The sequence below is a fragment of the Cariama cristata genome, unplaced genomic scaffold (genome assembly GCF_000690535.1).
Source record: "Cariama cristata isolate BGI_N322 unplaced genomic scaffold, ASM69053v1 scaffold38926, whole genome shotgun sequence".
NCBI lineage: Eukaryota > Metazoa > Chordata > Aves > Cariamiformes > Cariamidae > Cariama > Cariama cristata.
In genome coordinates, this window is record NW_009621073.1 from 435 (window position 1) to 26,094 (window position 25,660).

General features: G+C 41.9%; 2 protein-coding genes across 2 annotated transcripts in view; one reads left to right on the plus strand and one right to left on the minus strand.

Moving 5' to 3' along the window:
- The window catches only part of RPL36 (ribosomal protein L36), a 2,240-nt gene extending 233 nt beyond the window's left edge, over positions 1-2,007 (plus strand). The window contains exons 2-3 of the mRNA XM_009701828.1: positions 1,195-1,329; positions 1,918-2,007. Of these exons, the coding sequence (XP_009700130.1) occupies positions 1,195-1,329; positions 1,918-2,007 (225 nt within the window). The remainder of the gene's footprint in view (positions 1-1,194; positions 1,330-1,917) is intronic.
- A 1,245-nt stretch (positions 2,008-3,252) lies between these two features.
- On the minus strand, positions 3,253-24,041 carry LONP1 (lon peptidase 1, mitochondrial). The gene is made up of 17 exons (XM_009701827.1): positions 23,959-24,041; positions 23,425-23,544; positions 20,591-20,819; positions 19,962-20,023; positions 19,261-19,390; positions 17,859-17,942; positions 15,967-16,187; positions 14,236-14,374; positions 11,969-12,147; positions 10,683-10,770; positions 9,286-9,408; positions 8,393-8,509; positions 7,965-8,105; positions 7,714-7,879; positions 6,523-6,731; positions 5,155-5,319; positions 3,253-3,636 (listed from the first exon to the last, which is right to left on the minus strand). The coding sequence occupies exons 2-17, from the start codon at positions 23,499-23,501 to the stop codon at positions 3,472-3,474; spliced, it is 2,295 nt and encodes a 764-aa protein (XP_009700129.1). The 5' UTR covers positions 23,502-23,544; positions 23,959-24,041; the 3' UTR covers positions 3,253-3,471.
- Positions 24,042-25,660: the final 1,619 nt, after the last annotated feature.

A 25,660-nucleotide genomic window follows, 5' to 3' on the forward strand; every position in this document is an offset into this window, starting at 1 on the left:
GTTGGCGGGCGGAGGTTCAGGACAGAGGCCTGTTGCTTCTGGGGTGCGCACCTCATTTTGCCGTCGTGTCCGGCGTGGAACCGGGCACCGCCGGAGAAGGCCCGCTGATCCACCTCCATCCCCGTTCCCCCGAGGGTGGGAGGGAGGTGCAGTCCTGCAGCCCGGTTCCTTCTCCGGCTGCCGAGGAGAGATGGGAAGGCTCTGAACCCGCGCACCACCTTGCAGGGGCGTGCCTGTGGTAGACTTGACGGTGTTGAGCTGGGAAGGGTGGCGGGTACTTGCAGGCAGCTGCTTTACCGTCCAACGCTAAGACTTAACTGGAGGTGCGGGGTGCCTCAACGCAAGGCGGGTGATTGTAGTTTGTGTAGGAGCTGAATGTATATTTCTGGTGGATTGCAGAAGTATGGTTTTGATGGGTCTTCTTCATTCGTGGTCTCTGGGGTGCAGAGCAGTCTGGCCCTGAACTGCAGTGACTGGTACCAACAGAAAACCTGTGGGAAAGCAGTGTGTTAAGGGTTGAGAAAGCTGGTGATGTTGCACATGGAGTGGCGGCTTAGGTTATGGAAAGCATTAAATCTGACGGTGGAGTGAAATAGCTGGTTATAGGAGAATTGACAGTGGAGCAGTCTATAATGGAACAATGAGAGAGAGGCATTTCAACCACAGCTTAAATTGAATTAGTAGAGAAACAGAAAATAGGCTGGGTGACTTCTGAAGTCCCTCCTAGTCTGCTTCTCTTGGTAACAACAGGTGTCCCCTACAGAACTGCCCATTAATGACAAATATTGGGAGTTATCCAGGTTCAATGAATGTGGGTGTTAACAAGAGAGAATGCAGTTTGCATCTTTTATCCCACTTTGATTAAATGCTGTGTTTAGATGTGGTGTTTGAGATGCGTAGCAATGCAAACCCTGGATATCTAACGGCCCTGCTTTTTCTCAAAACGTTGGTGCATGCAAATGTGGAAAAAACCCAATACTGTGGCTAAAGTGAAAAGAGACTAGCATGTCTCTTCGAGATCACCGTGCTGTGTAGCACCGACCAGGGGATCGTACTTCCTTGGAACATGCTAATAGCATAAACTGGCTTTGGGGCCTTAGCCCAGAGTTTCCCACAACACTTTGCAGTCCAGTCTGGGTAAATTAGCACTTACATTCATTGTGATCCGTATATTTCCCTCCTCTCTTTCTACAGCGCCTCACCAAACACACCAAGTTTGTGCGAGACATGATCAGGGAAGTCTGTGGCTTTGCACCCTATGAGAGACGTGCTATGGAATTGCTGAAAGTTTCGAAAGATAAACGTGCTCTGAAATTCATAAAGAAACGGGTAGGTCAATCTGACATCTTAATGAGGATGGCAAAAACTCTGCCATAGTTAACTTTCTGTTTTCTGCCCTTCCCTAGGGATGCTTTGCTTTTTAATTAATTCTAATTTTGTCAGTTGTTTGGAAAGTTATTGGTCTAATCTGAGGGAGTGGAGGGAATGCTCCTTGGGTTGGGTGGGAGATGGATGTAAAGGTACTTTGCTAAAAGGCCCTGGGCTACAGGAGTCCAGACACACCTAGCTACTTTTGCATTATTTGCAACTCTGGTGTGGGGAAGAGGAGAGGAATACTGATGGAGGTTGGGTACCATTAACCATGCAACTTGAGATGGGCTTTATTGTGGGAAGCCATGAAAGCTGAAAGCAGCTTCTGCCTTGCCCCAAATAACTGAGTAGAAGTACTACTGAGATGCAATGGCAAGTAGTGCTGGCTGGTCGAGGTGGATGGGGTTTGAGTCCATGTTTACCAGGACTTTACCACCCTGCCTGTTTTTTTTGAGTAAAGAAGTATTCAGTGAATGCCTGAAGCAGCCAAGTTTTATCTGTTCTCTGCTGAGATGAATGCTGACTGCACTGCGCTCTCCCCTGCAGGTTGGCACTCACATTCGGGCCAAGCGAAAGCGGGAAGAACTCAGTAATGTCCTGGCAGCTATGAGGAAAGCTGCTGCAAAGAAGGATTGAGTTGTACAGTATGTAACTCAATAAAGTCTGTTCCTCAGAAAAACAGTGCAGTGACTGTTGATGGTACATTTGCTTCAGCCTGTGAGAATGGGGTGTTCCTGGGGATGTTGAGGGACTGTGCTGACAAGGCCCTGAACTGCAATAACCCAGAACTTACATTGCTATTTTATTTTACCTGCAGCTGGAGATGCTGATACTGGCCTGTGATGCCATTCTAAGAGGGGGAAATCCTCCTCCTCCTCCAGACCTTGCAGAGCTAGCCTTTCTCAGGATGTGGAAGCCTCTGCGATAGCTAAGCCTGTGAAGACTGTGATACCTTCCACTTCCCAGTCTGTCTCCAAACCTAGGTGGTGGTAGGAAAGAAGTCAGCAGAGAAAAACTGCTGTTGAAAATAGTAACAACTTTGCACTCCTTCCCTGTGGCACTTAAAGCTGTTCCTTCTGCAGCTTTTCTTGGTCATGCATTTCCCCTCCTACCCTCCATTTGTGCCCTACTTTCTGCAGTGTGTTACCAAATCATGAGAGAGAATTGCAGTCAGTAAGAGCTCCCTGAATGTCAGCAGGATGATTCTTTATTCTCCACTAAGAGCTACCTCACTGTGAGACAGGACAAGTGCTGTTCTTCATGCACAAGGAAATACATTTCAATTAGACTTCATATAACTACTTTTCCCCTACTGAAATTCAGTTTTTCTAGCATTCACTGTTAAGACAAAGTACTGAAGTTCTCTGGCCCTCGCCTGTATTTACTGATGCACAATAGTCATGCTATGACATTTAATTCCTTTTTTCACTCAGCAAACATAATACAGCTGCCGCAGTGGCAAAGATGGTCTATCAGATAACTGCTCATATTGAGCACATTGTTCTTTTGTCCAGGTCTGCTCATGCTTTAAGCCTGGAGTTGTTTCTGATGGTATTGACTTGTGAGTTAAATCTGGAGAACTACATCCCTTGGCAGCTGAATGCGTTAGCTCTGCTGAACTGACCTAGAATTCCAGTTTCCCCTCCAGCCTAGCACACGCTTATAAGCTGAGACAGGGAGAGGTTTCTGAGAGTGTCTCAACTACCAGTACATCAGGAACACTGTACGTGTGAATCGCAGCCCCAGATCTGTTGTAGAGTTAAATGTTTTTCCATAAGCATTATTGAGAATTACAGTGAAGTAACAGAAAAAAAACTTTAACTAGGAGAGACTAGACTAGCTCCACTGCTGGTAGCTGATAACATGCACATTCCTGAGGTAAAATTTCACAATTTTATTGTAAATACTTAAAGTGGATCATAATTCAATATTAAGGAGTGAGAAATACTTTATTCTAGCAAAGCTGTAGTTCATTTCAGCAGCTGCGCAGCAGCAATAGCTCCATGTCCCACTTCAGGATTGCCCCCAGGTCACCTCATTCCTGGGCAGGGGCTGAGCATTAAGGGACAGATCACCTTCCAGCCATTGGGTTGTTGAACATCATCCTCCAGCAGAATCCAGCTTTGAAAATGCTATATCAAATACCTCTTTGTAGTGCTCAACAAAATGCACTTCTAGTCCTTCTGTAATGAATCCAGCAAGGTCGTAATAATCCTTCTTATTCTCTGATGGCAGAATGATGCAGGTAACACCTGCCCTCTTTGCCTATGGGGAAAAGAAAGTTGTGCAGCCTTTTGAGTCCCAGAAATCCATTAATCTACTAGAAACTCTCTCCCGTTTTAGAAAGAAAGAAGAACAGTTACTTAGGAGCATGATCCGGCTTTGCTCAGTTCTTATAGAAGATGTCACTAAGGATGGATCATGTTCTAGATCTCCCCAAGCTCCCAAAACACACACCCTCCAGTCCCACCTTCTGTATTTTAGTAGGACTATGTCAGCACATTGGGGGATTGTTTAGAACAATTTACACTATTTTACAGAGTTCTAAAAAGTCCGTTCCAACTTGGGCGAGGATAAACCTTAGAATCAAAGGAAGAATTAGAAAGAGCTTATCAGACCAACCCACCACATCAATATGCATAACCCACAGCACCATTCTACAGAACCTTCTGATAGGCACATCTGCATCAGAAGGAGCACAGAAAGCAGAGCCCACTCAGAAAGCAGAGCCCACTCATCAAGTGGCAGGTTCGTACCCGCTCACTTTATGGGTGATCCTGCATTTATCTCTGTGTGGCCACTGACACTCCTGCAAGTGCAGCCAGTCATCAGTGCCACAGACATCACTATCATGTGAGTTGTTCTGTAATGACTACTACAAAACAAAATGCAAAATTACCCATTTTAGAGCCACATGATGAAACGGAATCACATTTTACAAGGCTGTAGCCCAAACAGATTTGGGGACAGACTGCTAATGTGAAGCCCCAGCTCAAGAGGCTACTGAAAGTTAATACCATTCCTGAAGACAGAAAAATGTGTGTGATGCAAGGCTGATGTAGGCAGGAGCTGTGCAGATGAAAAGTACAGAGAGAGATCCAATGCATGGAAAATAATTCTGAAAACTGCAAAAGGTTGAAACAAAAAAATGCAAGCACCGCTACAAATCCAGTGCTTGCAAGAGTGCTTCAGAGAACACAGTCTATATAGCTTACTACAAAAAAAAAGGATTAAGTAACTTGATTATGATGTGCAAAGAAACTTCACAGGGGAAAATGCAAGACACTAAAAGTAAGTTCCTTCCATCTACAGCAGAAAAACATAGGGATATTGATACGAAATTTTAAGTTGGACAAACTGAAGCTGGAACTAGGGAACAGAGTCTTAACATTAAGGATGATACTTTATGGATACCAGCAAATCTACATTGGATGCCCTCCTTAAACAGGCACTTCAACCCAGCACGGATTACGGGACCATACCAGTCTGTGATAGGGAAGACATGTTTAACAGCCAGATGATTCCTTCCACCCTTAATTCTACCAGTCTAGTAGCTAGATCAACACAGATGCCCTGGCACAAAGGCTGGGGTCCCACCTCCTTCCTCACAGCCAGGGGCACAGAGAAGATCCCCATGTTCACCCAGCAGGCTTCTCCAGAGTGTGTATCGAATCACTGCCTCTCCCATTACAGGAGCAATCACTCTGGTTGTCCCAGTCACCACTGAGCCCAATCCAGGGCTCGCTCCCACAGACAATTCTCAGAGACGAGAACAACTCTTACCGCAATAGTCTTCTCCTTGATTCCACCAACAGGAAGAATTTTTCCAGTTAATGACACCTCTCCAGTCATGGCCACATTCTGCCTCACTGGGCAATTCATGGCCAGCGATAGCAAAGCTGTTACTATAGTACACCCTGCACTTGGTCCATCCTTTGGTGTTGCTCCCTGTTTAAAAAAAAACAGCACAAACCCTCTGCCTTTAGCTCGTTCAAAGAGCAGGAAGCCAGACAATACCTTTGTCATTGCTGTTTTAACTTGGCCTCAATTTCATGAAGTCTCACAAAGGTTTTTCTGAAAGTGTCACTGATGGAATCCTGGTAAGTGAATTGGCTGATCTATTAACAACTATGTCAGTCCTCACCTTATTCATGAGGTATAATCCAATTTGGTGTCTGGCCTGATGCCACCACAATACTCATCAGGCTCAGGACTTTGAATAAGCAACATGAACAAAAAACAGAGCATGAATGCTTTGAAGCTTTTTGTTGACCTAAGCCAACTATGGAAACAAGTACCAGAGGTCAGCATCACAAGGGATGAGAGCATCAAGAGTTGCAAAATAGAGGAGGACAATATTGAAAATCATTCAAGGCCGAAAGGATCATTCAGTTTAGAAAGTCCAACAAAATCCAGGACTAAACTCGTGAGTCTGGATTTATCTGAAATTTGAGGTAAGAGCAGAAGAAATGAATGTCTGAGAGGGAGCAGAGGCAGAGATAATGTTGGCTGTTTTCTGATCCTCCAGGAAAGAAACACACAGATAACAACCCAGTACCTGGAGAGACACAGAGCAAGTTGCAACAAGGAGACTGTGGACTAGGTTAAAGCATGCAATAATTCAGAAGCAAAGCTTGGGCACAACCACAGCACAAAATTTATCTTCAGTAAAGCACCTGCCCAAAGCCTGTTACACCATGTATGAGCCACTCCAAGCACTGTGTGCATTTATTTTCAGTCCCAACACTGGAAAAGTGCAATCATTGCCATTATATGGACTAGGACCCATGGCACAGAGACCAAGAGTAGTATTTTCAATTATGTGTAAATGATCTAGAGTCTTATGAAGGCCTGGTAACACAGAGACCTGCACAACAGGACCAACAGCTACAACAAAAGTCTAGGATTCCTTGCACCATTATCCAAGCCTCTGTATTCTCACCACATGCTTGCTGCAGAAAGGAATGGAAACATAGCTCATAAGAATGCTTTCACAGGATCCTGAGGATAATGTCTTCTTTTCTAGGTTTTACTGCTAAAAAGAGGGCATTCTGCACAACATATGGATAAATGAAGAGCTTTCCAGCTTCATGTCTAGGGAATCAAACTGGCCTAGCTGCTATGCATACTCTGACTTCTGCATCAGTTTACCTCTGGCACATGCAAGTGGATATGGGAAGACATGAGAAAGTCGTTCTTGGGGTCCTTCTGCATCAGAAAGGCTCTTGCAAATGTGTAAGCTATTTTGGCACTCTCTTTCATTACATCTCCCAGTTGCCCTGTTACTTCAAGGGACCCATCCTTGTTCTCCTTGTCTTTGGGTCGCCTCAGGGATGTTTCAACAAACAGAGTGGAACCTCCTAAGAAAGAAAAGAAAAACAACATCCTGAGAAAAATTAAAAGGAAAATCAAACCAGAAAGTTTTGGTGATGCAGAAGCAATGTCATGAATTTGGAATTGGGGCTCTCTGATGAGACACTAGCTCTTGGGTAAAGAGCAGCTGAAACCTCCTCTCCGAATCCCTTCAGGAAGGTTAGCTAGAACTCTCAACAGCACTGCACTGCCATTCATTGCTTCTTTGGATGTCACACTCCACCAATCGGATGCAACCCCTATTTAGTGGAAATAATCAGTTCTTATAATGGTTTCAGGGTCTTCATAGCCAAAAAGTAAGATGAGCTCATATCATAACACATTTCTCGCCAGGTCAGCTTTCCAGTGTCAGATATCTATTTACCTTCCCCACCATGCTTGATCATTTCCCTCCTAAGCACTTGAATTCTACAAAACGTCAACTGAAGTATGCAGGGGTCACATCCTTTGCTGTGAGCTGTATTTCCATGCTGTGGTAATCCAATGAATGGTAACTAGCCAACTGCACCCACCACAACAGAGTGCTAGAATACCTGTATCTGCCCTTGAAATTGAAAGCAAAGTCAGTGGTGCGATATCACTGAAGAGATACAGCACGCCTCAGCTGTGCCACAAGTCAGAATGGCACCTCCTGCTTTTAAGGAAGCAGACAAGGTCTTGTCCTCTCTGAAAAGGCTTATGCTTTTAGTCACTGCTGTTTCTAACGTATGTGGTTCATATGGGATATGGAGCATAAAGAGAAAACATGCTGGCCTGAAGCTAAAATGAGCCTGGGTAAAGGAATAAGAAAGGGTCCCTTCTTCAGGGAAGAAGTAGTCAGGATCTAAAAGGCCACAGAAGTTAACTTTACTAGTGCCAGCAGAAGAACTTCACTGGACTCAGCAAGGAAAATTTAGTTTGACTATCACATTCAATTTCGGAAAATTATATGGAAATGTGGACATAAATCCAAAAGTCATTTTGTCTCACCCATAGCTGTCCAGGCCAGACCCATCACCACTCCTGGAGGAGTGGTTTCATACATGCGATCCACAGTGAAGATGGGCTTTCCGACAAAGTCCTGCAGGTTTTCAGGTGTTACTTGGACCGTCTCTGCTTCTCCACTCACAATTTTATATGCAGATTTCCTCAACACCTGAGTGAGATAGTAATTTGTTTCTGTAGAAAAAGCTGAGAAAGCTGAAGCACTGCGGTCATGGTTAAACACAACTTTCCCTCACCTTTTCTACTTGCTTCTGCAGATTCCTCACCCCGCTCTCTCTGCAGTACTGCTTGATGAGAACAGTCAAGACATCCGATGTGATTTTGGCTTTGTTTTCATCCAAGCCACACAGAACTCGTGCTTGAGGGACCAAGTACCTCTGAAAGAAATAATGCCCCACAGCCTTCTGTTAGTATTTGTGACAAAATTCTGGCGGTTCCAATTCACTCAACTTCATTCTGCTATTAGCTCAATGCCATTTTCTGGAGTCCACAGCCTATGGAACATTGGAGTTACTTTAACTGGGTGTTCAAATCAGAGAAACTCTATCCAAAATGCCATGTGCCTAATTTTTTTTGGGCACAGTTGGATGTAAATATGTAAGCCTAAATCTGCCAAAAACATTTTATCAGATGTAATTCACAGCGCATCAGTGGTTTCTCTTACCTCTGCAATTGCAAGTTTCTCTTCTGCTACATATCCTGATACATTGATCACTTCCATTCTATCCCGCAGTGGCTCTGGAATGGTTTCTGTTACATTGGCAGTACAAATAAAAAGTACCTGGAAGTATTACAAGATCCTATTAAGTATTTTTATTAACCTGCTGCTTTGCTCCAAGCAATAGTTCCTCAGTTCTGTGCTTCTCTGTTTGAAGGGCTGGAGCAAGATGATCTTCTCTGTGGAATCTAGTTTTTATTACAGGAAAAGTTTTGGATTTTAGAACTATGCAGTAGGATGTTCCCTGCCCCTAAAATAAATGTTTAGAAATACACACAGCACAAACTGAGAAATTGCAACGGTCCAATATGGACCAGGAAACTATTTGCCTGGGGAGATCTAAATCTCACTCCTAAGTTATTTCAACCTGCTATGATGTTAGCACAGAAGTGATCAAATTATGTATACATATTTCTAATCTATCAATTCTGCAATTAATGTAAGCTGCACAAAAAGTGCAACAGTGTGTGAAGACAACCAATTTCAAAAGCTTGACAGCAGCATGAGGCCACCTTACTTGACAGCAACTCTGCCAATCTTTATGTAGAAGAAAAACTCCTGCCTTTTCTAGCTGAGACCACACATTGTTGTGTCCCTGGCTCTACAGGGAGTTAGGGCTATAGGACATATGCTGGTGACTGTGTTCTCTTAAGTATGTACAGACACTTTGGGTAAAGCCAACTCCTGCAGAGACAGCCCTATACCACTCGTGTCTCCATCCCACCTGTCTGACTTTCCAACTGACTAAAATGTCAGCATCTTTTCATAGACAGGAAATCTCTGCATTGATAAACATTCATACATTCCAGCTCTACAACCTCGGCAGAAGAGAGCAATACCTTTGATAAATCCACAGGAACATCAAGGTAATGATCCAAGAAGTTAGAGTTCTGTTCTGGGTCCAACAGCTCTAGAAGGGCTGAGGATGGATCCCCTTGATATCCTCTTCCTATTTTATCCACCTATGGGAGAAAAAAATTAAATGCTCCGAGAAGTTTCTCACCACAATAAATTCTCACACAGAGATTCTTTCAAGGCTCCACCTGAAAATCTTCATGTGTTTGTTCATAAATAGCCACTACCAGTTTATCAGTTTTCTGTGCATTCACCCAAATCCCCACTGTCCTACTGCATGAGCACATGACACACCTGACAAGACACAGGACTTTAACAGTGTTGTAGAGAAGCACTATGAAGTCTCAGGGTGTGTGCATACAATCAAAAGCAAGTGAGTTATTGTGGATTAGTAGGCTACCACTCATTAAACTAAGCTATATTCACAGACCAGAATACTTACTCCACACTGGGAGGACTACAGGGTGATAACTTACACCATTTCCCTAATAAGTAAGCTAAGACAGAATCCTTACTCTGCCCAAGGCGCAAAGTGCCTACACACAGCCACTCATCACAGCTCAGCTAGTGACCTTTGCTGCTTTCACAGAATCATAGGCTGATTGAGGCTGGTGGGGACTTACTTTCTCCCTGAAGAGCAGTGTTAACTAGATGGACATAATGCAATTTGCCACTATGGCCAATGCAAGGCTGCTCACCAACACCATTAAGTAAAAGTGCCATAACCTACAGGTTTCATTACCTTTCAAATCAAGATACTTGTTGGTTACATTACGCTGCAACTCATTATCCAGTTTCTTGGTCCCCCCCATACCATTCCCAAGACATCTGCTGTTGGTCTTTCTCAGGCATGGCACACAAGCAACCTGAAGACACCTTTAGTCTATTCTGAACACCTGCTATTATATCCTGTCCTTATTTGCTTTTTTTTTTCCCCACAAAGCAGCAGGCTGCTAGCCCCGACTCATTCATTCTCAAATCAGACCACAAACTGACTGTAAGCATCTTATTCCTTATAGTCTTGTTTTAGACCTGCTGAGAGAGTGTCTCTTTCTAATAATCACCTGTGTTTTTGTGAACAATGAGGTACCCACACCTAGGTAAGGAACATGAGAGCTACTGAAGCCTCTGAATATCCAGCCAGCTCCATTAGGATCCTCGCGATCCAAACAGCTGCAATTTAATGAGAAGGGCACAACTGAAATATTGAAGTCTGTTATAGGAAAACAAGGGGTCACCAAAAGAACTTGAGAGCTCAGCCTCATTTACATTAAAAAATTCTGGGATTTTAAGAGAGTTACTGCTTCACTTTTCCTATTGGGGTCAAGAATTGACACATGTTTTTAAGAGCAAAAGCTACAAGAAAGACCAGATACATCACCTCATCAATCAGTATAAGTGGATTCTCTGTCTTGGTCTTCTTCAGACACTGGATGATTTTTCCTGGCATTGCTCCAACATATGTCCTCCTGTTTTACCAGAGACTGTATTTAGGGAACCATTGTGAAGTACAGCACACATCACACAACAGAGCATGCAGCTAATGGAACAGGTATATCCTGCTGGGAAACAAGTCTGCATTTCTTCTACATCTATCAAAAACATTCTCCATCAGCATTCTCTATCACCTTACTAAGCACCAAGACCCATCTAGCCTGTTTCTAGTAGAGATCAGACATGAATTTTGGCAGAATACTCCTGGACCGCAGTTTTTATCTTTAGTTTTAACCACTTTTAAATTAGAGGGAAGCAAAGAGGTAAGGCTGAGAACAGAGATGTTTGAATAGTGACTTCTTGATTTTTGGGTAAGGGAACATTAGAAAAGGAAACATTTCATTCCCTCACTTGATAGGGACAAAAAAAAGGAAGATCAGTGTAAATTGAAAGATACACTGAAGGAACAAACTGCTAACAGCAAAACACAATCTTTCTGCTAGAGGGAACTGGCATGTGGGAACACACAAAAGCAGAGCAAGAGGGCAGCAACAGAGCGAATGCCAAGAGTCATAGAGCAGAGAACATCCTGAAAAAGTATGTAAAATATTTCTCTCTGCTTCTGTATCATATAGGGCAGAACCTTGCAGGTTCAATTCACACTGCAGAACAGCTACTCTTACTGGTTTGAAAATACTGCTAGTTTCTTTTTCAGCTATATATGGAAAGAAAATAAACCCATGGCAGGGTTGGATCTACTGATTTTTGTATTCACAGCTTCTTGTTCTCCCCATGAATATTCTTGTCCCCAAGTTTTCCTCATGCAGCACCTCCCTCCTCATTATTCAGAAACCAGGTGTCAATCACACCTGAACACGTGAATGACCTTGTTCAAACTGTCACCATACTCTAGGGCTGGCATTTATAGATGGACATGAATTAGCATTTGGCATCAGTCTAATGCTTTTGGGTAGCTCACACAGCTTTTCAAAGATGTCCCATAAGCATATACAAGAAACAGAGAGCGACTGCACTTAGAGACACAAATATGCTCATGTTCCAAACTCTGCCCTTTGCTACCCTTTTCATCTCTTCCTATATCCCAACTCCTGTCAGCAAGGACTGGCAGAACAGAGATGAAAATTACATACATTGTCCAACTTTAGTTAGGTTCCTACTTTGACAACATTAGTAAAAATTGCTGGACAGAGAAACTGCTCAAGTTACACTGACCTATGTCCTTTTATTTCTGCTACATCGGTCATGCCTCCAACACTGAAGCGGAAGTACTCTCTGTTTAGGGCTCTGGCAATAGAGCGCGCAATGCTGGTTTTGCCGACCCCAGGGGGGCCATAAAAACACAGAATCTTCCCCTGCGTGGATCCTCGCAGCTGGCTGACTGCTATAAATTCCTGCAGAACAGATGAAGCACCAGTAGTGAAGAGAGGCCAACTGCAGCAACACCAAAACATATTTATTATCTGGTCAAGCAATGATTACAAAACAAGCATCATACACAAAACTGGTCCTCAAAAGAGTTGGGGAGGGCAAGGGGAGAAGCTAAGTAAGGATACTGGGGCACCTCTTTTTCCTCTAATTATTTACACACTTGGTTGTCTCTGGGTTTTGTGCTGTGTACTCATCTCACTGGGAGAAGTAGTCTCTCTCTCCACGGTCTTGGAGTGGGAAGACAGACTTCCAGTTCTTCTCCCAGCTTCCCTAGTTCTCACCTGAGTCTCTCAAGCTACATGTGAGCATCTTCTACTGTATCACTTCTTCTTTGCCAAGTTAAACTTGCATCTTTTCACACTCCTCTACTAGGTAACCCTCAAATAACACTCAGTAGTTGAGAAATCAAAAGATCACGGTTCAGAACTGAAGTCTCAACTGCTTATTTGCTGACAGTGGAGAAATCGCTGTGCAAGTGGGTAGAGGGATGTGGTTCCCCTGTAATAAACCAGTTATTTAGCAAAGATGAGCCTTGATCTCTTCCCCCTACAGAACTGAACTTCACAGCAATACTATACAAGGACAACAGCACCAATCTAATTAAGGCTTAAACCTGTGTAAATATTTCTCAGTACCTTAAATTAATCAACTTAGCTTGCGTTGCTACAACTGGGGAATCACCTCTGCGTGGAATTAATCACATCAATAATCTAAGCCACAGACCCGTATGATGCAACCCAATCTATTTCTGTATAAAAGCTAGGCCTAGTCAGCATGAATAGTGCTGACAAGCAACATAAGCGGTTATCTGCTTGCAAGTGTGCAACAGGGTTACCATAAACTATTCAAAATAATAAATCAGACAGTGGGATTTAGTCACAAGTCTTGGGCACTACTAAGTAAAGAAGCCCCCTTTGGCTGTCAGCAAGGAGATACTTCACAGTCTTCACCTCTTTCTAGAAGAGACTGGAACAAAGCAATTTAATAAAAGTAAATTCTTAGACATCCTGGGATTTTGCTATTTATTATACATAATGGCATTGTACCGTTAGCTTAGGAGGTGCCTATATGGCTTCTGTGCACAATTATGATGTGGCCTAAGTACCATCAGTGCTGTCCCCAACGTAACACAAAAGCTCTGCTCCATACAGCACGTGGACACAGTAAGAGAAACTGCCTTTGGAAGGAAATGGCCAAGTTCAAGGCTAGCTACACTCAACAGCTTCACCAAATCTGCTAAGCTCTCACCAGGATTTGTTAATGCAAAGTCAGTATCTGCACCTGTCTCCTCTCCACCGGGCACTTTCATGCACTTGCCCCCAGTATGCCAGCACTGGGATTGTCTTTCACTGCTTGAACGCATTGGCTGTCTACAAGGAAGAGCCTGTCCCCTGGAAAGGAAGGCAATACCCACAGCAAGTTGCTGAAGTTGTTGCAACTTGTTGCAAGTATCTGCTCTTTATCTAACAGCTTCCCTAACCACAGCAAGCACAGGCAGGACATCCTCAAGCAAAAGTGAGAGAAGTTGTGGTACAAGGCAACACTGAAAACTACCCTGTCTGCTTATTACGAGGGCTGTAATGCACAGACTATAAACCTTTCACCATCCAACACAACTCTGGGGATAGGTAAAAGTTGCGAGGCAAACATGCATCTTAGGTAACTTCCCCCCTCTTAATTTTAGAGTTATGAGTAGAGGTTCAGTGTTTTGGAAAGGCAGTAGCATTGCTAGTAAAGTGGAACCATTTTAACAGTTTCTGAACAAATTGATTAAAATCCAGAGACTCCTTCCCTTGGACACTTACTTACTTACTTGCTCAGCATTAAGTAGCAAAACAGTATATTGCATTCACAATCAGAATGTGACCTTCACTGCCACAAGTAATTAAACACATTAACTGACCACCAGAACATTGTGTTCTTTCATGCAGCTTTCTGTTTGATCCATGAATTAACACAAATTCAATGGAGAGCTACAATCTGAAACATATCCAAAAGCCTTGATGCTAAGCAGAGTGTGAAATGGGACACCCTTCCTATTCCTGTCTTACCAGAATTCGCTTCTTGACGTCATCCATTCCGTAATGATCCTCCTCCAGAACTGCTCGGGCTCTGGTCAGCTCCAGGTTCTCCTTGCTACACTTACCCCATGGGATGGATGTCAGCCAGTCCAAGTAGTTCCGTGTAACACTGACAGAAACACACAAATAAGAGTGTTATGACTACAACCAGCTCATGCCTTGCTCCACTGCCTTCCAAAATAACCTCATCCAGAACAAGCAGCATATAAACAACTCATGGAAGGGAGACTATGAAAAGGACATTATTATCTGGGCAGTCATTGGTAAACTTTTGTTACGGTCTTCATTCCCCTGTCCCTCCCCCCTCCTAAAAAAAAAAAAAAAAAAAAAAAAAAAAGCTTTTTTTCACAGCTTTTGCTTTCCTGAGACAAAGAACCTCCAACATACCATGCAAAGACCTACACTTCTGTACACAAATTCCCTTTATGATTCTTTGGTGTGGGGCTGGTTCCTGCCTGAAGACAAGCAGGATTGTTTGTAAGCTCTGCACTACTGTCAACTGTTTGGATTAGGTCACAAAACTTAAAGATAGAAAACCAGTTTTCTCTGTTTCCCCAGTGGTCCAAGACAATATAAAGAAGAAAGATTCCTGGCTCAGAAGCAAGGAAAAACAGCTGGATGTACAACACAACAGAGAAAGACTTAAGACTGGGAGATACAGATGTTAGTGCGGAAGCTAACAGTAGAGATAATCAATTTAAACAGACTGCTACTGAGGAGAACACAAGTGCATAAAAGGAGCACTCATCTGTTCTAAAACTCTGCGCACTCAGATCAGGGATTCAAATGTACAGGGAGGTCTGCAAGATGCAGTAAGTAAATTGTGCGCAGTCATGAACACAGAGAAGCACAGCCGCCCCGTGCTTGGCTGGCTGGTCCCAGGATTTACTCTACGGCAATCGCTACATCAACAGGGCTTTGGCTTTTTTCTCCCAAGTACTTCCTTTGCAAACTTGCTACCACTGTTACTACTCCGAGGGAAAGTGCTATGCTGGCTGTGAAGCCCAGTGCATATTTCCTAGATTCCTCCCTCCTCCTAGTATATGATTATCAAGGTGTTTCTCATCCAAATGACACGTCTGCCCTCAAATACAGTCTTTTACTCCATAAAAGATACTTTGTTTTAGAAGTAAAGATCCAGGACATTAAAATGCTGATGAGTACACTGACTGCTGTATTGTATAGGACACACCGCCTCAACAGACAAGAAATATTCAAAGCAAGCTCAGTTTCTGACAACCCATGTCATGGATTATGTGGAAAAGCTATTCACTTCTTTGCAATTCCAACCCTGCCCCAACACTTCAGGGACCACCTCAGGTAGCTTAGCCACTGTCATGTGTTCGCAATTAGCTTCTCTCACACATAAGGAAAACACCTAAGTACAAGAGAGGAGCTAAAATTAAGGGCTGAAGGAATCACTGTACATTTCATGAGGGGGAACAAACTGCACAGTTCTTATCCACAGCATTAGGCTGCAAGAGAAGACCTAAAATGATCAGAAGAGGTAAACTACAGTAAAACACAGGAGATCTGGAGAACAATCCTATAGCTAGGATGTGATCATATGCTACATTCAGGGAAAACAACTATGACAAAAAGAGAAAAGAAACTCTTAAGGTAAGAGCTTCACAGAATTGTATTGATTTCTCTCATTCTGCCAACTAATCCTGACACCAGAGGACACAGCCATACACTCACTTGAATTCTGAGGAGTGATTATCCAGCAAGCCCAACTTGTTCAACTCTTCATCAATCACATCCATGACATGTTTTGGCACTACCAGCTCCTTTAGTCGCTCACGGAATTTCTCTTCTATAGCATCCTTGTCCTCTTTTTCCAGACCTAGCTCTTTCTTAATGATCTTCAATTGCTCTTGGAGAAGATATTTGCGATGTGTTTGCTTGATCTTTTCCTCAACCTAGACAAAGCAACAAATACAGTAACTATTCTGTTCCTGATACAACCCATCAAACGTTCAAATACTTCTCAGTTGTGACCTTCTCAGCAACTGAAAATACTACTCAGAAATAATTTGCAGCATGTTCTAATATAAAAAGTGACTCTATGACATACTCCAGCTCCCTCCACATCTCAGTGGCCTCCACTTGCCATGATTCAGTACTTCCATGTTTTGTTTATGCTGGGGAGACCAAAAGCTGGGCAGAGTAAGCCAGATATGATCGCCTTAGCGCCAAATAGAGGGGAATAACCATTTATCTCGACCTGCTGCCTACAAAACTGCAAACAGAGCCCAGTATGCAGTTGGCCTTCCTTGCCACAAGGACAGACTGCTAATTTATGGTCAACTTCCTGTATATCAAGGCCTCAAAGTCCTTTTCTACAAAGCTATTCTCAATCCAGTTGGCACCCAGCCTGTCCTGTTGCACAGGGTTATTCCAACCCAGGTGTGGGACTATGAACGTTTATTTGCTGAACTTGTGGAGGTTCTTATTGATTCCCTGAGGGACATCACTAGTAGTTAGCTACAGTTAGACTTTATAGTGTTGATCACAACCCTTTCTGCCCAGTAGTCTAGCCAATTTTTTCCACCCACCTGTACTACATCATTCCAGTCTGTAAGATCCCAGTTCAGTCATAAGAATACTATGGCTGACCACAACAAAGGCCTTGCTAATGTCAAGGTATACAACAGTCATTTTTCTATAGGCCCTCTTATCAAAGAAGGCAATCATGTTGATGAGGCACAGTTTGCTCTTGGAAAATCCCTTCTGGCTCTTCCAAATCATCTCCTCCTTCATTTGCCTGTACAGGGCTTCCAGGAGGATTTTCCCCATAATCTTCCCAGGGACTGAGGGCAGGCTGACATGTCTGTAGTCGCCCCGATTCTCCTTCTTGAAGACAAGCATGGCATTTACCTTTTTCTACTTACCAGGAACCTCCCCAACCACCACAGTGTTTTAAAGATGACTGAGACAATAAAATAATGACATTGATAAGCCCTCTCAGCATCCTTGGATGCGTCCCATCTGGTCCAACAGATTGCATGTGCTTAACAAGTCTTCAACAATTCCTACCCTGGTCCAAAAGCATTTGCACTTAACATGAATTTTAAAAGCCCCAATTATTGGGAGTTAATAAACCCAAGAACTTTTGACTCCATATACACAAATCTTTGTAATTCATATACTTAGTTACCATTTTGATACAGTTATTGTATTCTGATTAAAACTTAAAACAGTCAGGAAATTAGCAGTTCACAGTGGGTAGCAGAGGGTCTTTAAAAATAATATTGTGCTATTTACGCTATTATGTGCTATGTACAGTATTATGTTGTATATTTTTCCACAGATATGTGGTAAACTGCAGTCCTCTAGGATTTACCTGCTTGCATGAAATTACAACTTGGACACAATTTAACAGCGGATGCTGTAGCCTCACATCTTTTAACTTTTACAGCGTGCATCAAAAATCACATCTCTCATGGAAGAAGAATATCAAATCTTAACTCTAAAATAACCTCCCTTTAAAGCATTGCCTTGCTTTAAAATTCTTCAGTGGCCATGCTAAGCATCACAGTGGTAGACATGATATAAATACATACAAGGCATGTGTACTTGAAAAAACTTACCTCCCTTCCAAGACGCTGTTGAAGTTTGCTCAGCTCATATTCCTTCTTTAGAAGGGAAAGGGCTTTGTAAAGCCGTTTGGGAATCTGGAAAAGCAAGACCCAAAATGAGTTTTCAGACACAATATTCTTGTCAACTCCCAGTGAGAACAGGAGAATAAAAAGCTCCAACAGGTTGTCTGGGAGAATTCTCCAGCACCTGCAGATGTGGAAAGACGAACCGTGTAGCACGCAACCAATCATAGAATCATTATGGTTGGAAGAGACCTCAAAGATCATCAAGTCCAACCATATACCCAATGCCACTACGCCTGCTAAACCCACTAAACCATGTCTTGAAGCACCACATCTAAATGTTTTTTTGAACACCTTCAGGGATGGTGAGTCCACCACCTCCCTGGGGAGCCCATTTCAATGCCTAACGACTCTTACAGTGAAGAAGTTCTTCCTAATATCCAACCTGAACCTCCCCTGGCACAACTTGAGATCGTTTCCTCTTGTCCTATCGCTAGTTACAGGGGAGAAGAGACCAACCTCCTTTCAGGTAGTCGTAGGGGGCAATAAGGTCTCCCCTCAGCCTCCTTTTCTCCAGACTAAATAACCTCAGGTTTTTTGTTTGTTTGGTTGGTTTTTGTTGTTGTTGTTGTTGTTGTGGTTTTTTTAAAATAAAAATTATACAAGCGTGACAGCTGCAGAAATCATGACATAAATGCTCTCAAGAAGCAGAGTAACAAAATAAATTCCATTCCCTTTTGGATTTCCTGACTCAAGGAATTATTAAAAAAAAACATTATACACCAAAAATAGTTCCTACAAATAAAAAAAAAAGCCAAACCCCCCCAAAACTCCAATAAAAAGAGGACCAAGAGAATCCACAAATACATGTATTGGATAGGGGAACAAATGTTACTATTTGTTACTATGAACGGGAAGTATCTTGTCACTGTAAGACAAAAGTCAACATATGAGACTCTGTTGTCTATAGCATGACACAGGTTCTTTATGCAAAAGAGCACTAAAGAGGAAAAGCTCAAAGGCCTACTTTAAGAATATCCGTGTGACAGTTCAAGATCTGAGATCTACTGTAAATAATCTGGCATAGGTAAAAATATATAAATTCTAAAATTTTCTCCTTTGCCTTTCCCTCATTTTTATCCTATAATCATCAAATGTGTGAAAGAAAATTCTTTGCCACCAAAGATGCAGAGCATCCAGCCTTTCCCTTAAGGCAAGTTATTAATGACTTACTATATTCTTGAAACAGGAACCTAGTCACTGGTATTAACATATCACCAAAGATAGCACCAAAGTCTCCTCTGTACTGAGGCTAGTAAAGAAACCATGACATATTACAGACATACTTTTGATTCAGTTAGCATAACTTTAGTTAAAAGCTTCATCTTACACTGGTTTCTTCCAAGATGTCTTGAAGTTCTTGTGACTCTGCTCCTGTTAGTGCTGCACCCATGTCACTCAGGTAGATGGGGTTATCTACCACACGTTGTCCAGCCTGCATCATCTGAAGCACGGACTCTCTGAAAAAGTGGTAGTAAACCCCAAAATGCTCTCTCGACTTTTACATTCATAAGGGAGTATCCTTACAGAGTTATTTACTTGATAGCACAGAGTAAAGAAATGAAACAAAGCTCAGTTTCATAGCAACATAATTAATTTTTTAAAAATTTGACTAAGCCAATACTCAGTAACACATAAATCATTCAATAAAAGGAATGATCACTGATAAATAAAACCAAACATACAAAATGCTCTCTTAACAGTTACATAAAAATTTTTATGCCAGTATGCTAAGACTCTTACTCTTATGGATCATACCATGATAGTGCAGTGAGCTTCACTTAGACCCAGATCACCTGCCAGAGGACTTCTCGTCCTACCTTGTATCTAAGTTTCACATCAGGTTTTCAAAGCTTCCCCTCTGTTTCCAACAATGGACGATAAAGCTCACATCTCAAAACAAAATTCTAGGTGACAATTCAGCAAATATCTCTTCTTCATTACAGCAAAAGGACAAGTGGAATAGAAAATTTCAGTGTAGTCCAGCCTGAGAACACACTGTTCCAAAGCAGGGCAGCATGGGAAACATACCTGTATAAGGGGTTCAATGCAATGATGTCTCGGATCGTTTTGACAATTTCTGCAGTAAGTGCCTATAAACACAAGAAAAATTAATCAACAAGAAGACTGGAAATGGACAGACAAGGCCTCAGTACAAATATGACATTCCCCAACCTCTCCAGCACAGCAGCAGAGAAATACAGCCCCTGGCACCAATGTGCAATGGTGTGCTGTACTGGTACCTGGTGTTGGGGCAGTTATTCCTCCTAGGAGGCAAGGAAAGACAAGAAAGGCTGGCTATAGGCTGGCTTTCTGCATGCACAAAACGTAACTGGTTCTTGGCCAGAAGATATGATCAGGTTGACCACTCCAGTCACCTTGAAGCAAAGACTCAGTTTGATAGAGGATATTACACAGATTTAAGCACAGCCCAACTCTTCATTCAGCAACTTTTTGAAGTGATCAGTTCTAAGGAACTGAGCTGTTGTAATGAAAAATCATTCTTTTCATGTAATCCCCTCACGCAGTGACTGTGAGAAGAAGAAACTGGTTTCTGAAGCCTGAAACTAGAGCCCAATGTTAGAACTCTTCCTTTTAAGCAAGAAATGTAGGTGCAACTCTACAGGACAAGTCCAGGCTTGTATGATTAATTCACTCACTTTAACCTCTTCTGTGATCTGAAAATCTTCATGAACCACGTTCTCTACTTCTACCATGAGAACTTCCTGTGAAGAAGCAGCTACAGGATCTAGTACCACTTCCACAGCTTGGTCCTTTGCTCCTGGCTCCTCTTCAGCCTCCTTCTTAGAGCGCTTCTGTTTCCTTCTAATTTTCTGTTTGTTCTCAGACTCCTCAGGCTCAACCTCTAGTTGCTTGTTTATACGAATCCTGAAAGCCAAAAGAAACCAGCTACAATCAATTTCCTTCTGTTATACGTGATTTCAGCTCTTCAACATGAAAAGGAAAGAGTCTAAGTTGTATTTTAAGTAAACTAAAATTTCAGACTTTGACAAAGGTGACTGATTGTATGTGTTTTGACAAGATTTAGCTTTTGGTTCATTTTGTCAAAATAAGGCTTGATTTAGTAAAACAGTAAGAATCAAGTGGTAGATATTGACAGGACTTACTAAGTAAATTTACAGTAAGTTGCCATACAAAAAATTTAACTGACCACTGATTTGGCCTATTAGTGTGTGAATGAGAGGCCAAGGGCAGCTGACAGCACCTTTATCATAAACTGTTAGCTTAAACCAGTTGCAGAACTACAAAACCAGATTTCTAATGATTAAAAGAAAAATAATAATGTTAGTGAATACACACATGCATCAAAGCTCAGTATCACAGACTGCCTGACTTCTCAGTGACAAGTTGCAGCACATGAACAGAACAATTAATAAGTCACCATTGTTAGTATGTCTGCTCAGGAGCCAGCTTCTCTAGCTACATGAACCAACAACTCTGATGTGGATTCATACTCTCTTCGTGTCTCTCCTGAAAAGCAAGTTCACTGTTTCACTTTAATTCTGAATATTATGTTCTGCTTTTTCAGTTTTCTGACTCTTAACAACCAACCTCCCTGCTTTAAACAACATCTGCTGCATTATCTGCTGTAACACTAAATATTACATACCATGTGTATAACGGACCTTGAAGTCATTCCATACTTAGACATTTGAAATTTTAGTCTATTACACAAAGAGATTTCCTAGATCATGATTTTGAAGGAGACCAAACCCACAACACATTCCACAACAACTGAGTATTAATCCTTAAAAGGGACAGGCTAGCTCACATGGCATAATCACTTTCAAAAAAATTATCTTCCCTGTTACTGTTCTTAAAACTTTTCTGAGTTTTGCCTGCTGTGCATACAACCTCATGTCAGATGTTTTCAATACAGATTATGACCTACATATCTCCAGAAAGGGATCAAAATCTTGCCCATCTTAAAAGGTTTCCCCACCAAAGACCAGTGCCAGACAAACACTCAGAAACTGCAATAGCCTTTGACAAAGTTCTCTTACTAGGCTGTGAATATGGAGTCCAAAAAAAGCCTTGTGGTGTAGCAGACTCCCAGCTCACGGAATAACTGCCATTATGCACAAGTACAGGTCTTATTTTCCATGTGATCTTCAAAAAATAAGACCTCCTCAACTACTCCAACTGTCTGCCATTAGCAACTTTTGACTACTCTTGTCAACAGAAGGGATTCACAGACAATTCAGTTCAAAAACATTTTCTGGAGAGTGGGATTGCTCGTGGCAGAAATCAGTTGCTAGGTAGAACATGTCCTTGCAGGGCAACCAGAACAGAGCTTCACAGCAGCAAGCTGACCAGTTGGCATGTAAATAGCTCCAGATTGACTAAAGAAGCTGCTGCCCTAACCCAGAAGGCATGCTAGAAGGTGTATGGGGAGAACTAAGGGAGGGATTTAGAAATAAGAGGATCTACACTTGCAGGACACCACATTTCATTATTTTGGCTGCTGATATAAGAGTTTGCTGATATAAGAGTTTCCTCTTCTATATTTTTTCCTGTAAATGCACCATGCTCCTCAGATCTGATATCCAGTATGGTTCCTTTGGACATGACTGACCAGTGCTCTGTGTCTCAACCAAATAAAGACCAATTCCCAACACCTTCCAAACTACAGGGAAATACTTCTATTCCAAGTAAACCAAACCCAATAGCTGCCTACTTCCAAAACACAATCAAACAAGGTCATGCTGTGATAATGCAGCAGGAGGTCTAAGACTTCATTTCAAAAGGAGTTGACTTGCAAACTCACACAAATTGAGTTTCAAGAAGTACTGTCCATTCTTTGTGGTCCAGAACAAATGCAAAGTGAGTGGGAGGAAAAAAGTAGTGCCTCAAAACAAAACCCACTCTGAATCTGTCTCCCCTCCCATGTTTGTGTCTTTGTATTTTCCCTTTGAATAGAAATTAATTATTTGACACTTTTAAAACCACAATTTTATATTGTCTTAGCTCAAAATACTTAGCACAAATAGCTAAACCTATATTCCCAACAATAATCCTATTTTCTTCAATTCAGTTCTGGGACAAGGTTACATAGACAAGGCATAATTACAGTTTTGGACCACTTTTTTTTTTTTTTTTTTTTAAAGCAAAAATACTGGTTTGAATTAGTTCCAGAGAATTTTTTTCACCATTACTAAACCTTGCTGTATTTGTCAAAGAAACTGTTAAACTTCACCTTAATGAATGTTTGCTTGTATCACTTTACAATTTGTACGAGAATGACATGCACTAGCTCTTCCTTTTTGTGACTAACTTGTCACACCTGTAGTAGTACATAGAATATTGGTGCTGGAGCACCAGACCACTATCAGGATACGTTGTGGTAACAAATCAAAAGCTTGCCATACATGAGTTGTGTATGAAAACGCACATACATGGTGAAAACAGTAAAGGGATATATCTAGTCATAAAAAAAAATCTAGTGAGACGCAGTGGAAGTACAAGTAATTACCTTCGGTGTCCCATGACTATCATACGCAACTTATCTCCAAGGTCCTGCATTTCGTGAATCTGTACAAAAGTTCCCATCTGGTAGATTTCATTCAGATCTTCCACCACATCAGATTCATTGCTATTGAGGAAGAAAATTGGAGTAGATATTCAGAATCTTGAGAAGGCAGGTAAGATTATAAAAAGAAACAATCACTGGTTGTAGAACTTTAAACTGGACTCGGGAGTAAAGATACTTCACTTTATCCCCACTGTTACCACCATGTAGCCTCTTTCCAAATCACCTAACTACCTGGCTGGTTCATCTCCCTCCCAAATAATAACAACCTTTTCTAAGGCAAGACTCAATCTCCTGGCAGTGATGGTGGTGGCAATGAAAACTGTCATAGTAAGAGGATGGTCCAAGCCTATATGCAATTTCTGTAATATTGTCCAAGACAGGGAATTTCAGATCATAGCTTTTAGTATAAGTGCAGCCTAGTAATGGAAATAGCTTTTTAAAAATTTTTTAAAAATACCAAGAGAAACAACTTACTTGTCATCCTTTTTAAGAAAAACACCAGCATAAGGCTGGGCAAGACGAACTTTCCTTCTCAGCAGCTCAACGAGCTTCTTATTTTTTACCTAGGACAACAATAGATATGAAGTCAGAAGTGGATTTTCTGTAAGCTTTGCGCCCTCAGTCTGTGTAGTGAGGCATGGTGAAACCCTATGACTGAATTATGAAGTCTCATTTCAGATTTTTCTAGTCTTGCCCTCATTAGGGGATAGTAATATGGAACGGAAAGAATATTAGAGAAACATGAAATATGAGTATTTAAAACAAGTCACTGAGTACGTAAGACAAGCTCGAAGGCAGGGGCAGAAACCAGGCCCAATCTGTACAAGTCTTATGAGCAGGAAACCTCTCAGTCACTTGAACAACACTTTGTAATGAGTTTCTGTTGTTATTACGGTTCCCTTCCCCTTGCACACCTGTATGTCCCAGCTGTTCAGTCCTACTGGGGAGCTAGTCCAGTCTTCCCAATCAATTGCCTGAATTCTGCCCACCCACCCTAATTTAAATCCTTTTCTCCAAAGCCCCCTCTGTTCAATCGGTCTCCTACTCCCACCAGCCCACCTGAGTCTGGGCTTTGAGTTCCAGGCAGTATTTCTTCCTGTTTTACTTTCTTACTCCGTACTGCTCTCTGGATGCCATGCATGTGTCCCAGGCAGATGTCCCAGCACCACCGTAATTGTTATCACGGCAGGCTGAACCCTCAGTGACTGAGAAACTACCTCCTCATGAATTTTGCTGTTGCATGAAGTCACGCTGCTGACCACTGAGTGTTGTTTCAAAGTGATGGACATAAGCTGCGTTTCTCAATGCTTTTGATGCTAAACAGCATGGTCTTGACAGAGCAGCATGAGCAATACCGCTGTTGTTGGCCTATTCTTATCTTGCCACATCTATTTTAATTTTGCACAATGTCCAGCAAAACTATGCTTGCCAGTGTCACAGACACTAATAGAAAGAAGAAAATTAATAATTCCGTATTCACTGTAAAGACTTCACATTGTCAAGAAATAAAAGTATGAAATGGCAGCACAATGAATTCACAGGATAAGACAGAGCATTTAACAATTATCTTAACATAAGACACTGTTGATCTATGCATTGAAATTAATGACTTATACATAGGTGTCTTATGATTGCATGCCTAAAGATCATAATAATATATAATCTTCTCTTTCCCCCAACATATCTATAATGACACTAAAAGTTGCACATATTAGATTTGGACATGCAGAAAAATACTACAGTAGGAACAACATTAGGATAAGTAACACTACAGGAACAGGAAAATATTTTATCCAGTTGTTGTTACATTTACTCCAAAATCAGATTGGTAAAATACTAGTGAGGCGCAAAAATATCAGTACTTTTTCCAAAATAGTTGTATTTCAGGAGGAAAAAGTATGTCTGGCCTGTGAGCTCAAGTCACATATCAAAGATCAAATTTATGGCTCTTAAATGTATACAAGAGTGCAGAGGAGAAAGATCACACTCTGAGATTCTGAGATTACCCTCCCCATCTCTCAGCAACATCTCCCACTGTAGCAGTGTTGCTTCATACTGAATTAATGCTTTCTTCTTGCAGCTCACAGTTTACTGCCTTCACAAATATTGTTCTCAGTGCTACAACACAAGCCCACAAAGCTAAACCAAGGACACATTTGCTTAACCTTCAGCAAAA